Source organism: Notothenia rossii (genome assembly GCF_949606895.1).
Source record: "Notothenia rossii genome assembly, chromosome: 4".
Lineage (NCBI taxonomy): Eukaryota > Metazoa > Chordata > Actinopteri > Perciformes > Nototheniidae > Notothenia > Notothenia rossii.
The window spans coordinates 18141166-18156723 of NC_136902.1; the positions used below are offsets into that span (position 1 = coordinate 18141166).

At 41.0% G+C, this 15558-nt stretch overlaps 1 protein-coding gene and 2 long non-coding RNA genes across 3 annotated transcripts; 2 read left to right on the top strand and 1 right to left on the bottom strand.

Moving 5' to 3' along the window:
- The first annotated feature begins 2552 nt into the window (after positions 1-2552).
- On the top strand, positions 2553-3645 carry LOC307034651. The gene is made up of 2 exons (XR_013806956.1): positions 2553-3030; positions 3154-3645. It is a non-coding gene; the product is annotated as an uncharacterized lncRNA (long non-coding RNA).
- A 1379-nt stretch (positions 3646-5024) lies between these two features.
- LOC307036867 lies at positions 5025-6667 on the bottom strand. Its single transcript, XR_013807501.1, has 2 exons — positions 6579-6667; positions 5025-5871 (listed from the first exon to the last, which is right to left on the bottom strand). It is a non-coding gene; the product is annotated as an uncharacterized lncRNA (long non-coding RNA).
- Positions 6668-10901: 4234 nt separating this feature from the next.
- On the top strand, positions 10902-12766 carry LOC307034719 (zinc finger protein 862-like; the record flags this gene model as incomplete). The annotated part of the gene is made up of 3 exons (XM_079673596.1): positions 10902-10925; positions 11064-11085; positions 11260-12766. The coding sequence occupies exons 1-3, from the start codon at positions 10913-10915 to the stop codon at positions 12764-12766; spliced, it is 1542 nt and encodes a 513-aa protein (XP_079529722.1). The 5' UTR covers positions 10902-10912.
- Positions 12767-15558: the final 2792 nt, after the last annotated feature.

Sequence of the window (15558 nt, forward strand, 5' to 3'; positions counted from 1 at the left end):
ACAGTGTCCCAAACATAGTATCATTTAAAGACACATCTGAGTCACTCTTACGCGCCTGCGCGCGAGTGACAGCACAAATGGGGAAAATGTCGGCATTTGTTACCTCAGGCAGTACAGCCTGAGGAGAATCCAATATTTCAAGTGCAGGAGTTACCTTACCTCCTGCAATGTCATTTCCCATTAGGAAAACTATACCACGTATGGGTAATGCTGGGTGTACATTGTGTACGGGCCGGGGCACGTAACCCATTTCAATGCCACATAATATCGATCCATACCCACACGCTGATTGGTCGGAGAATGGCAGGGCAGAGGCCACAATCACTGACTGTGAACCTCCAGTGTCTCGTAAAATGCGTATGGGTCTCTGATCATCCGACTCACCTGTTAAAGATATCAATCCCTCAAACACAAAAGGCTTAAAGCAGGGATCTATTTCTTTGTCATTGTCAGAGGAAGAAATATTGGGTGACTCCACATTAATTAAATTAAAGTTAGCAACACACGTTAACCATGAACAGCCTATAGAGAACCGCAGTGACGCGTCGTAAAACCCGGAAGTAAACTTCTTCCGGTTCCTTCGCGAAAAACCAATGCAAATTCTCCATAGGATTTTGGAAAATAACTCGTAATAAGGTCTGTGGTTGACACACATTTAAGAGAGGGATCACGTTTTGTTCAGCCGGATAATCTCCACATGTCAACCCTACTTTATAATTTTTGAATCATAAATCTAGTCGCAAAAAGCGAAATGCTAACTTTATGCTATAAACGAACTACAAGCCAGTACAGCAGCAGGGTCGCACGACTTCAACGTCACGCCAACTTAAGATCGTTTCAACTGACTTGCACTGAAACTGCACTTTGAACACTTTAAATATATTAACATTTTAAACTGTATACCCCGGTTATCTAGGCCCGTTTTGTTTAATGTATATCACGTTTATCTAGGCCAGACGTGTCAAACTCAAGGCCCGCGGGCCAAATGTGGCCCGCCACGTCATTTTATGTGGCCCGCGAGAGCTTAATAGGTCTGATTGTCTAAAAATAAATAAGTCAAATGCGTGCAGTGACCAAAAACTACATTTCCCACAATACATGCCGATTATGTTACCCGCAAAGTGACGGCATCCCGCCACTAGACTGCAGTGTTTCCACATCGATGCGATTTTCCCAACAAGTGGAATTGAGAAATACAAATAATGATCCCAAAATGTCCAGGAAGAGAAAAATTGATGCAGATGGAAGGGTGTTTCAAGAAAGATGGGAAGGCGAATACATGTTTGTGCTTCAAGGAGAAAAACCGGTATGTCTTTTGTGTTATGAGGCGGTGGCGGTTGTCAAAGAGTACAATCTACGTCGGCATTTTGAGACCAAACACGGAGGTAAGTATGCCAAATTTAGCCATCAAGAAAAACAACAAATTGCCCAAGAATTAAAAGGCAAACTGCGATCGCAGCAGAATGTGTTCGCGAAAGCCACAACCAAAAACAACGCGGCAGTGAAAGCTAGCTTTGTTGTGGCTGAAGAAATCGTCCGCGCTTCAAAGTCTTTTTCAGAGGGAGCGTTTTTGAAGCAGTGCATGCTGAAGGTCTGTGAGCAGGTGTGTCCCGCCCAGATACAGACTTTTAAAAATGTCAGTTTATCAAGAAACACCATCGGGGACCGAGTTAAGGAACTAGCAGGAAACCTGGCAACACAGCTGGCCGAAGAGACACGCAGCTACATAGCTTTTTCATTAGCTGTTGATGAAAGCACAGACAACACGGATACAGCGCAGCTATCTATTTTTATTAGAGGCGTGAAGTCGGACCTCTCTGTCACTGAGGAGCTGTTGGATGTGGCTGCCATGCATGGGACCACAACGGGACGGGACATTTTTGATGCGGTGGAGAAGTCCGTCAGTAAAAACGCATTGCCCTGGGAAAACTTGGTGGGATTAACTACAGACGGTGCACCTGCAATGTGTGGAAGAAAAGTGGGCTTGGTTGGACTAATGAAGGAGAAAATGCAAGAAAGTAACTGTCACACGCCTCTGATAACGTATCATTGCATTATCCATCAAGAAGCTTTGTGCGGGAAGGTGCTGGGGATGGATGATATAGTGACCACGGTCATGAAGACAGTGAACTTCATTCGGGCGCGTGGCCTGAATCATCGTCAGTTCCAGCTGTTCTTGCAGGAGATGGGCTCGGAGCACGGAGACGTGCCGTACCATACAGAAGTAAGGTGGCTGAGTAGGAGCAAAGTCCTCAAACGATTTTTTGAGCTTAGGGAAGACATTGCTCTTTTCATGGAGAGTAAAGGAAAACCCTTGTCTGAACTGTCAGATCCAAACTGGCTGTGTGACTTTGCTATGTTGTGTGACATAACCGAACATCTCGCCCAACTGAATCAGAAGCTGCAGGGACGCAAACAAGTCATCACGCAGATGTCCGACACGATCTCGGCTTTCCAGCGTAAACTTGACCTATGGATGTGCCAAGTGAAACAGGACAATCTTGCCCACTTTCCTGTTTCTCAGAGCATCTCAGCCTCATGTCCAGGTACTTTCTCATGTGCTCAGTTAGCTACCAAACTGAGCCTGTTGATGAATGAGTTTGATCGGCGCTTCTCTGACTTCAGAGCACAGCACTCTGGATTTGCCATCTTTGCTAGTCCTTTCACCACCGACGTGTGCACTGCACCCCAACAACTTCAGATGGAGTTAATAGAGCTTCAAAGCGATAGTGGCCTGAGAGCAAAGTTCCAGGATGTTACAATCCAGGACTTTTACCGTCTACTGCCCCCTGCTTTCATAAAACAGCTTCGACTTCATGCTGCCCGTGTTCTGTCTATGTTTGGGAGCACCTATCTGTGCGAACAGATGTTTTCAATAATGAATCTAAACAAAAACAAGCACAGATCACGCATCACTGACGACAACCTCCACGCTGTTCTACGGATTGCTACAGCACAGGACCTAAAACCAGACATTGACACACTGGCCACGGAAAAACGGTGTCAGACATCTGGTCAGAAAACACATTGGTAAGCATTTGAAAAAACCTAATAATATATAATAAAATGCAATTCAACCAAGAAGAACAATAGTTAAACTATGTGCAATGTAATGATTGTGTTTGCATTTTGTTTTGTGTTTGTTATTTACAGAACATGATCAATGGATGAGGATGGTGGAGAGGGGATCCACATGGTGTGTTCAAGGACAGTCATCAAAAACTAACCTAAAAACTTGACCAATATAGTTGTGGACTGAGACAACCCTTATTTTGTTATTTTGAGTTTATTACATATACTACTTTATATGTGTAGCAATGTATTTAGTGTTTGCAGGTTTTATGTGTTTCTGCAAACAAATGTTTACTGTAATCAAACCATCTCTCATGAGTTGGATGTATGCCCCCTGCAAGGCTGTGTGCAGCCATTTGTTTTTGTAAAATGCTACATCTGTCACACATGTTCTTAGCAGCTCACAATTGTTGGTTTTACAGTTATTTGTTATTTCAAGTTTTGAACAAAGTTAATGTCATAACTTGTGTTTGATGTTATTTTTCTTTATTCACTTGGATAGTTTGATCGTTGATTGATGGAGTAATATGGGTTTCATAACCTGACAAATTAAAAGGATTTATGTTATAATAACAGAGCAACAAGCAAACATATTTTTTACATCTATGCAAATATATATGTAATATTTGTAACTTGAATAAGTAATAAATTCAGAGTTATTTAACATTAAGGAGTAGTTACATTTATTTTACATTGCATTTAGTTACATTGCATTTAGTTACATTTATAAGTTACATCTGGCCCTTTGAGGGCAACGATTATGCTGATGTGGCCCTCGGTGAAAATGAGTTTGACACCCCTGATCTAGGCCCTTTTTGTTTTATGTATACATGTCACACTGTGGGAAACGATATTTCGATATTTCTGGATGTATAACACATGTAGAATTTTTGACAATAAAGCTGAATTTGACTTTCGCGTGCTTTTATTTTAACAAAGCTTTTCATTTTAGCCACACTGAATTGAACTAGAAGTCATGGCTGTGTCAATTACCAGTCTGATATCGTTTTACAAAGATGACAAGAAGAGTGTAGATAGAGGAGAGAACCACTACAAGTCAGGACACGTTACAGTGCAGCCTAGATGAAGGTGTGCTTACCGGTGTTGTCAGGGCTTGCATGAGGGACAAGGTTTATAGGTGAGTAGTGATAGCAAGAGTACCGTTAACCTAGAGTTAATTTATTCACATTAATTCCCATCAACAAATCAATTGTATGTGTCGCATGAAATCTTTATTAGGCAAGGCAAGTTTATTTATATACCACTTTTCAACACAAGGCAATTCAAAGTGCTTTATGAAAGACATTAAGAAAATGGCATTTAAAATCAGTCATTAAAAAGAAAAGCTAATAAAATAAACATTAAAAGAAAAAATACATGGATAAAAGTTACAGTGCAGTCTAAGATATGAATAGTTCAATTAAAAGCAGCGACAAAAAGAAAAGTCTTCAGCCTGGATTTAAAAGTAGTAAGAGTTGCAGTGGACCTGCAGGTTTCTGGGAGTTTGTTCCAGATATTTGGAGCATAATAACTGAACGCTGCTTTACCATGTTTAGTTCTGACTCTGGGAACAGAAAGCTGACCAGTCCCTGAAGACCTGAGAGATCTGGATGGTTCATCATTTAGCAGGAGGTCAGAAATGCATTTTGGTCCTAAACCATTCAGTGCTTTATAAACAGCAGCAGTATTTTGAAATCTATTCTTTGACACACAGGAAGCTAGTGTAAAGACTTCAGAACTGGAGTGATGTGATCCTCTTTCTTAGTGTTAGTAAGGACTCGAGCAGCGGTGTTCTGAATCAGCTTCAGCTTTCCAATAGATTTTTTAGTGAGACCTGTGAAGACACCATTGCAGTAGTCCAGTCTACTGAAGATAAAAGCATGGACACGTTTTTCCAAATCCTGCTGTGACATTAGTCTTTTAATCCTAGCTATGTTCTTTAGGTGATAGTAAGCTGATTTAGTAACTGTTTTAATGTGACTGTTGAAACCAATAACTAATTTAACCCGCTGACAAGAGAGCCCACCTCCGAAGATCGTGACTGGCTGAGGGACAGACTCGGGGGTAGGTTCTCAGGAATTTCTTGGCTTCTCTCCTCTGAGCCAGAAGAGGAACACTACAGCTTGGAAACACTTACTGTTCCTGAAATTATCAAATCTGTTGGGCATCAGGGACCTGAGGCAATTGTGGCAAGCATGGCATTGTCTGAAGAGCAACAGAGGGCAATTCAGGTGGCTACCACTGGTCAGCGAACCAACCCAAACTGGCATTTGTTCAGGAAAGGAAGGTCGACTGCCAGCAACTTTGGAGCTGTCCTGAGGTCAAAGCGTGTGACTGCTTCCTTTATTGCCAGGGTGCTAGGGCAACAACAGGCCCTTGATGGTGTTTTGTCTGTACAGTGGGGGACTATGAATGAATGTGAGGGCGTCAGGGCATTCACCACTGCAACTCAGATGCAGGTCCATGAGTCAGATTTGTGGCTCTCCCTATCAGGATTGTTGGGGGCATCTCCAGATGGTCTGGTAGGGTCTCCCGCTGTGCTGGAGTTAAAGTGTCCCTACGGAGCCAGGGAAATGACAATTAGTGAAGCATTGCAAATCAAGGGCTTCTGTGTCAGTAAGGAAGGAGAAACATTCAGCCTGCGTGAGGAACATCCTTACTGGCACCAAGTGCAAGGTCTGCTTCACCTCACTGCAAGAAAGAAGAAGAAATCAAAAAATTGTGAATTTTTTTTAATTTACATTTACTCGCCTTTGCAATGTTGTGGTTGTTAGAGTGTTAGGTTTTCTGTCAGCTCGTCTGTTGGGAAGATATAAAATATTAGTTTCATGGAAGTCACACCGTCACATATAAGAGCATTAAGACATACAGTACATAGGCTAAAACAAAACATCTAAAAATATAACCTTGCACTTCGATAAGTCTCGGGAACATTTTCACTATTTTGACATTTTTATAGATGAAAATTGAACTAAAGAAATAAATTGTAGATTAATCCATATTGAAAATAGGTGTCAGCTGCTACACTAATTATAATAGTTATATTTCTTAATCAATTAAGATAAGATATTACTGTATTGATCCCAATTTGGGAAATGTTTGTGTTGCAGCAGCATAACAAGAAAAACAAAATATAAGTTATTATATATACAAAAGTATGTGAGGGATGGAATATTAAATTGAATATAAATGTAAAATGTACATGTGATTTTACGTCCAAGAGAAGCTATGGAGCAGAGAGTTCTCTGCCAGCCAGAGGTGATTTGTTATTAGTTCAATATGTCAAACTGATTTCCCTGAGTACAATCTTTAGTTACATGGTGAAACGTTATGCTGCTTGTACAAATTAGACTTATCATATAAGCCACGCAGGTTTTAAGGATGTATTCATTATCTTTACTTATGTTGCGGTCTTTTCAGCAGCGCCATCTCTAAAACGGCGATACAGTCACTACCCATCATTTACATTTCACCGTGACATGGACAAAAATGTAACGTCAGCTTACCTCATGACACGAATCCAGACTCTCCTTTGGAAAACATCGGCCGGAAAACGATAGAACAAGCACGTTTCATGCGAAGACCTGTGGCTGCAACCCGGAGCAAAGCAACAAACCATTGCGTAGCTAACTAGTAGCGCTAACGTTAGCTAACGAAACGAACTGCCGAGTAAAATTGGAAAACACTGGTAATTAATTATTCTATAATTTGTAAAACTACGGTGTTAAAAACGACAATTTCAAAAATGCAGATTCTAATGGTCAGATATAGATATACAGATACTAAAGATAGGCAGGTACTTGCTTTCAAGAAGAACACAGGGGAAAACAAACTTAGCGGGAGTGTTTACGTGTTCGGCGTAATGACGTAAAACGGCCTCGACAATTTCTGTAGTCCTATTCAGCCACTCGGTAACAACCATCGTTTTTATCCGACACGTAAACTCTTCAAAAATCCCCAGTGGGGTCACTGCTGATGTATTTAATGTCGTAGAACAAAACGTGATTTATCTCTTAAATTTGTGTCAACCACAGACCTTATTTCGAGCTATTTTTCAAAACCCTATGGAAAAAATGCATTGGTTTTTGAGGAATGAACCGGAAGTGCTAAAAATGCTAACTTACTTCCGGGTTTTACGACGCGTCACTGCGGTTCTCTATGGCCAACACGCAGGAGAACACGCCGACGCAACAGCGTGAGCAGAGATATACTGCGCAAAATATACAGATAGCAGGAGACAGAGGACAGCCATGGTCAGATAGGAAAACATTCGGGAGCTATCTGGATCAGTCTTATGCGACAATGGAAACTGAACTAAAGAGAACATTTAAAACTTTAGCAGTCTGCGTGATCTGCCTGCAGGGAGGGGCGGGCCGGCCCTGCAAGTAAAGTAACGAGTAAAGTAACGAGTTTATGTAGAGAGTAACGAAGTAGTTGTTAGAAATTAAAATCAATGTTTTAATGGGGAAATGTAGTTTAAACATGCCGTCAGTTTTAATGCTCTTTTATACTGAAAAACCAGAAATTCTTGTGCACAAGCAGTTAAGCTTTTATTCTGAAAATCCTTCATCTACGGTTAGCATTTAGCATGTGGCTAATATACGATTTCCTGAAGAGGTGAATTTAGTAGCGAAATGATATAGAGTGGTGCAAACCGAAGCCTACTGACTTAACACTACAACTATAGATGTCGAGATACTACCATGCTGAATATTAAATGAAGGTACAGTTTATTTGAATACATTATTGTTTACAGACGAGAGTAGCATGTGACAACATCCGGAATGACCGGAAACCAAACGAGCCGAGAAGTATTGTTTAGTATTGATTACAGCGTTTAGAATGTGTTAAATGAAAAGTGATGAAAGAGAATATGAGGAGAAAAGGCGTGTTAAGCATATATTGAATGTGAAAAGAACCTATCCTCTGTTTAAATGCAATAACGGACATTGGAGACGAGGTGAGCCGGCTGGCGGGGAGGAGGCAGCAGAGGATATATAACAGCACCGGAGGAGAGATCCATTCTCTTCTCTAACCCTATCGAGGAGCGGATCACAGCTGTTTGTCTGACTGAACAATATCATGCTTGTGACCAACCCGCGCCTTTTTTAATTAAAGTACCCAATTGAACTTTCACAGAGACTCCATTTCGTCTCCGTTTAAAGCTTCTCTCCTGGTCGGGAGAATAACGAACACAGTTAACAATCTGGTGAATTCCCTGACGTGATCCCGCTGACCGAGGAGAGAAAACCAACCGGCTGTTTCCTGGAGACGCTTGCAGCCATTCGACACACAAGAGCTCAAATCAATCGGTAAGAAGATGCCTGTTATGACAAAGATTCTTCACTAGTTAAACTAGGCAAAGTTAGATTTGTGTGTTTGACGCCAGCCGGCTGATCCTGAAAATAGCTGTGCATTTTAATGTTAAAACAACCCAAATTGATAAAATAATCACTCTAAAACCACGAGGCGTTGTTTTGTCACAAGCAGGGTGAGTTCACACTTTCTTTTGTTCCATTAACCCTGCATGCTATTAACCACGTGTGGGTGTTGAATTTTAAATATATAGTGTGTGGACATTGTACTTCGGATAGGTGCCTTGCTGCTTTCACATAGGTGTCTCTTGTTACGTTAATAGTTAGTTAGCCTATGACGTAAGGGTATATAGCCCATTTGACGATTTTTGTTAAGATCTGGAGACATAGCGAATCGGTTAAGGGCCGAGTAAGTGAAAACCAGCGGGGCATAGTGAATCAACTCAGGGTTAAGACCGAAGTCAGTGCTTTAAAGAAAGTCCTTTTCAAGAAAGGCTTAGTTAAGGTCTAAGCCTTTATCAGTGGTTAAAACTGTTCTGTTTAAAAAAAGATAAATGGGTTACGGTAATCGGAGTTACAGCAGCAGTGCAGTAATAAGACGACGGTCTATTATCAGTGGCTGATAGGTCTCCATATTGGTCCCGGTTTGGCGTGTCCAAATAGCAACAGTTAACCATAGTCGACTATAAAGTCAAATATTACGTGAACAGGTTTATAGCTAGTGCGTAAGGGTCCCTAACTTTAAGTGATGATATCAATAAGATAAAGCCCATTTTTTCATAGTAAACTAGATAGAAATGTTGTTATTTTAAACTAAGCGTTGTTTTGGCTTGGATTTCAGGGTTTATAATACCACACCAGTGGTTTACTTTGTTACGGTTCGTTTAAAGATCACCTCGCCATTGTTTAAACTCCCACCTGAGAGCCGCATGGACAAATCTCTTTGTCTACAGGTCAGAGTGCGAAATAATCGGGTGCCATCTTGTTTACACCCCACATCAGTGTGCGAAAAAGTGCACGTCCCACCGTCCGGGACGTGTTATTTACAACATCGGACAAGTAGATATTTCAATTCACTTGTCCGGTGGACAAGTGACGTTTTTCGCCGCTAATTAATGACAAATTATTGATAAATTCAGCTTACAAAAGGCATGACTCATTCGCAAATTGTCCGTGTCCGCCGTTGTTGTTTGCGACCGCTTTACGTTTCCTTTTTGCTCACTTACGTCGTGTCGTAAAACTGTGTGAAAATGTAAAATACAATGGCGAAGAAGAAGGTTCTAGTGGCCCCAAGAGGGCAACAAAAGATTTCTTTCTTTTCTAAGAAGGTTTGTACACATCATTCTCACAGTTGTAAAATGGTATGTTAAGTTAACAAGGAAAATAATTGAAATAAATTCTGTCAGAAAATAGTGGATTAAGGGCTTGAAAGGGGACTCTACAATTTAAGATAAAATAAGATGGACTTTTATTAATCCCTGTGGGGAAATTCAGTAGGCCTAGTTCAAACAGCAACAGGGTAAGGGTGAAAAACAGGACAGCACAGATTCACACAGGTTAATCAAATCAAAAATAAAATCAAAGATACAAATAAATATAATGAAAAACTATGAAATAAGAAATTAATAAAAAATAATAATAAAAAAGCGGTATGTAAAATAATTTTAGAAAAAAAGGGGGGGGATTGAAAGGGGGGTCTATTATTATGTACCAAGGGGCTTGAAAGGGGGCATATCAAATTATTTCAGAAAAAACCCCCCAAAAATGCAGAAAGGTTCTATAATCTATAATTTTTCTGCAAGAACAGGAGTCTGAACAACAGCCTGAACATGCTGAAACGAGTCCTCAGAAAGTCCCAGAGTGTGAGCAGAACGATGACTCCCCCAGTCACGAGAAAGCCTCTGCTAAAAGGCCATGTTCAGTTATCTCACCAATGGCTGGTCCATCTAAAAAGGCCAAGAGTGACATCGCCCTGACACCCAAGAGGAAAAGAATATTTATTGAGACTTGGAAAACCCAGTTTCCGTGGGTAAGATGTGTGGATGACATCATGTTCTGTGAGGTCTGCAGAGAATATACATCCATTGCTGACCACAACAGTCAACTGTACAAGGGTGTCACAGGGTCAAAACGCATTGAGACACTTCAGTCACACGAGTCCAGCAAATATCACCTTCTCTGCATTCAAAGGAAAGAGGTCACAGAGAAAGGCACAGGGCCAATGTTTGTGGCTCTCAAGAAGCAGGCAGAAGATATGGACTACCAACTGAAACCCATGTTCAACACAGCGTTTTATGTCGCCAAACAAAAGCTGCCTTTCCGTTCGTTTGAGGGCCTCATCGAACTTCAAGAGAAGAATGGCATCAAAATGCCGACACAGTATCGGAACGACAAGGGGTGCAAGGCATTTGTGCAGGCCATTGCAGAAGTCGAGAAGGACAGAGTTTCCGAAGACCTCAAGACTTCAAGATTCTTCGCTCTGATGGGGGATGGATCCACGGATATATCTGTGACAGAACAGGAGAATGTATATGTTAGGTAATTATTATTTTTAATTCTTTTGTAAGTGCATATATTGTCTTATTTAAGTTACATTTTATCTCCAAAAGGGCCTTTTGTTTGAGTCATTAATTCACAATCATTTTATTGATGCATTATATTTGTTTTAATTTTCAGTTAACTTAAAAGTTTGTAACAGGTAAAGTATATAAATAAATTGTTTAAAGCAAATGAAGGTGAAGTTGCTTTTTAGTGTTCTTAGTCTAAAAAAAGGTGAAGGCAACACTGGTGTGGGAAGGTTTATATAAGCCAAATCATTTTACATTTTTTTATTGCACTTTATTGATGTACTTTATTTATTTTCTATCTTCAGGTATGTCAAAGATGGACTTCCAACCACAGAGTTCATTGACATCATGGCTGTAAAGTCAGCTGATGCTAATGGTGTGCTGGCAGCCCTCCTCGAGGCACTACATCATGTTGACCTAACAGATGGAGACATAAAGAAGAAAATAATAGCCTGCACATTTGATGGTGCCAGCGTTAACCAAGGTGCCAAGGGAGGAGTTATTGTGAAGTTGAGGGAATTGTTGGGGCATGTGCTCATTTCGATTTGGTGTGCTCCACATAAGCTGGAGCTGTCGCTCCTAGATGCCACCAAAGCCACTGACTTCATTGACATCGTAGAGAAAGGAGTGGACCCTATCTACAGATTCTACTATGGATCTGGTAAACGTAGGAGGGAGGTGAATGCCATATCAGCCGTTATAGACGAGGATCCTGTCTATTTCTCAGCACCCTGTGGCACTAGGTGGATGGCGTCAAGACTCCGGGCATACAAAGCCGTCATAAAAAATTACAACTCTGTCATCCTACACATGGAAGAGGCTTCAAACAGAAAAACAGAAGAAGGAGCTAAGTGTGTGGGGTACTTGAAGGTACTGAAGTCTGCAAAGTTTGTTGATGGGCTCCACTTTATGGTAGATGTCTTAGAAGTGTTGGCCAACGTGAGTCTGGCATTCCAGAGTAATGATCTGTTCATTTATGATGTTGATGTAAAGTTGTGTGAGGCCAGGATCAAGTTGGAAGGCCTTAAGCATAATAGAGGTGATGTCTACACTGGCTACATGGCAACCTGCAAGGATGGCAAGTTTGACAGTAAGAACAATGGACACATCACTTCACTGAAAGGAACAGGTATTCCAGAAACAGTGAAGAATTCCTTCTTGGAGAATTCTGTGAAGTTCCTAGAAAAGAGATTTTCCTTCCTGAAGGATACCCCTTTCAGTGATTTCCATGTTCTTGACCCCAGGAACGTCCCAAGATCAGATGCACAACTAGCTACATATGGTGATGTTCAGGTTATGAACATGGTGAACCACTTCGAGTCTGTTCTCAGTGAGGAGGAGGTAACCAACATCCCTAGACAGTGGCCAGCTCTCAAGGCCAGACTGAAGTACAGGCAGAGGCAGCCCCCCAAGGAGGTCATAAGTGACCTTCTCACTGAGAACCACCCAGATGTGAAGGACGTCCTGGTTCTGGTGTACATCATGGTCACCCTTTCTCCCTCCTCTGCTGCCGTGGAGCGTGGATTTTCCCTCATGAACCTCATAAAAACATCCAGAAAATCCCAGATGACCAATGAAACTCTGGGGTCACTCATGAGGGTCAGCCACATCACCACCACAGTGGCAGAGTTTGACCCAGAGCCAGCCATCCAGAAATGGAAAACCTCTGCTAAGACCAAGAGGTATGTCAAAGCTGCCCCAAAGCCAGCTGCAGTGAACAGCAACTTACCTGTGCCTGCTGCCCCACAGCCAGCTCGAGAGACAGCTGCAGTGAACAACCACCCTGAGCCTGAAGCCATACATTGCTGCTAGCAGGTCTACTAGTCCCACAGAGGAGAAAACATTATATTGTTAGTACTTAGTTGTTTTATCTTATTATTTTATATCTGACATTCATTTGATGTGCCTTGATGGTAGAAGTTCAGAAACCAGACACTGTGAACAATATGAACAAATAAACAATAAAATGTGTACCTACAGTAACCCAGATTCTTGTATGCTTTATGTTGATATTTAATCATATTTAAAATAGGTGCAGCAATGCATGCACAAAGTATAGCTATGGACAAGTGAAAAATTTATTCGGACAAGTAAATTGCCAAACTCACTTGTCCATGGACAAGTACTCTCTAAAAACTTTTTCTCACACTGCACATGTGGAAAAACAAAGACAGGGCAATCGCCATTTCGTGAAATGCAAATTCAATTTGCTCCTTTTGCTTTGAATTTGCACTTACACAGAGCATCCACCAATTAGAAGTAGCAGAGTAGAACATTTAGCAGACTATTTTTGTAATTATGAGAAGGATACAGATTACAAGTGATGTTGTTCCCCCACACAGAAAACTATTGTGTCCACACAACTAGTGAGGTCAAGAAGACGGGCTTCCACCCAAAATATGCAAGGGGCGGCGATACACCTGACGTGAAGCTGTCCAGACCTGAAAACAGAAACTCGATTCTGCTGTGGTGAAGTCTGGCTACAAAGGGAGGTGTCCGATAGGGTCGCTTGTCTCAAACCAGTGAATAAGTCAACAAGAACCCAGCAGAACTAGAGAGTGACTGTTAGTGGGAGAACTGTGACGGAGCGACAGAGACTGGCCCAACATTTTCCAGCCAGTACATAGATAGACCCCGTCAGAAGACCGGGGCTGTGTTTAAAGGGGAACTTCATTTATTCTTAGCCAGAAGTGCAGTTTTTAATAAAACAATTATGTGATTTATGGAGTCAGATTACATTTTTCTCATAAACACAATTTTATAATCGGTCTGAAGTGTCTGTTTTAAGGCATGAGCCGCAGATTAAATAACATAACACTGATGAAGAAGTTGTAGGGTTTTTACAACAGTTTCAAGAATCAGTCTTTATTTATTTATTCTTGAGTAACTTTACTGATTTATAGTGTAGTGCGTAAGGCAATATCTCATTTGAGTGAGGGGCACCAGCCCTTCATGCAGGTCACTCTCTGTGAGAATAGTTCATATTTTCCCTCCAGTTTGGAGAATGATTATTTTATCATATGTTAGTTCAGCAGTGTCAACCAATCCTCTAATCCTAGAGTTATCGAGACGCATTAGCGACACCAGGGGTATTGTTTTTCGCAGCAACGATGATGCATAATACCATGACAAAAGCCATTATTGAAACAAGTAAACTATTAGAAGTGCTAATGGGAAATGTTTTGTGAATATGCATTTATGCCATCAGAAAGCCATACATCATATGATATTTTTGTACGCCTTGTGGGTACACGGAGAAGTTATATTTATTTAATGCAACGTTATGGGTTTTACATGTCCTGTTCAGAATAGGGTAATCATTGCAATGTTAATTGAGCATTTTATGCTCAAAGGAGGGAGTGTCATGATTATACAGATATGTTGATTTCAGTGACGTAGTTAATAAATAATAACATGTAGTTGACAATAGGTCTCATAACAACAAGAGGTATGCCAAAGCTTGGGCCTTCTCCAAGGAGGGAGTGGTCCAGTTTTAGATATTAGACAAATAGAAGTGGATGAATATGTCAGAACTCTGAGTAATATTATGCAAGTTTTGTCTACACAGCAGGCTAGGAAAACTACAGAGATACCAGACGAGACACCAGAAGAGACTGCTGTTCGGCCAGGTGATTGGGTGAGGGTGAAGGTTCACAAAAGACAGTGGGCTCATCCCCGGTGGACGGAAGCGTGAAAGGTTGTAACAAACTTCACACGCGCTCCGGTTTAAAGGTAAAGAAAAAGGAGCAAATTGACACCACCTCACACATTGTCACCCTTCACTGGCGACTTCCAGAACATTATTGGGAGTTAGGACTGATTTGGCAGAGCTGGAACAAAACAATAAATAGAAATAAGATAAAGATAGAAACAGCTCAAAAGACAAATTGTCTATAGATTTTTATAGATTGTACATTAATGTGAAAACATATTTTTTTGTTTTACATTTGAAAAAGAGTCCAATTTTTTGTATGTTATTTTTGTACTCATTATTTAAATTCTGTAACGGACACAACCAGGGATAAAATAGAGATGATGACGAGAACAAAGCCAAACCAATTGTGGGGTCCCCTAGGGATAAGAGTCAGAATAGCATTGTTGATTGTGCTCATTACACTTGGCACCTTGTTGGTTGGATGGGGAGTACAATATCAAGTAAAACATGGAACCATTAGTTCACTCATAGAGAATGCCCACATCACTAACAAGACTCCAGCTATGTTTCACAGACTTTCACTTATCCTCAGAGCCAAAAGATCAGCTGAGCAACAAGAGGAGGAGTTAGAAATACTCGTTCCCAAACAAGAGGCGGTTATAATCAAGATGATTCACCCCCCTATATGCAGTTCTTGTATCAAATGATGAGATGGGTTTAAGTGATCGGGATATGTAAGTGATGGGGATTTACAGATTAGGGGAATCTCTAAATACACTGGATCCATGTTTTAGTCTGTACCAGAAACACTCCCTGTTAAGTTTATGAACAACCGACCGGTGACCTGAGTAGAATTATTGAAAAATGATTACAGTTGAAACAGGCTACTAACCCAAAAGTACAGCTTTGTACGTACAAACTCTATGAACAAAATTTCCTAGCAGACAGT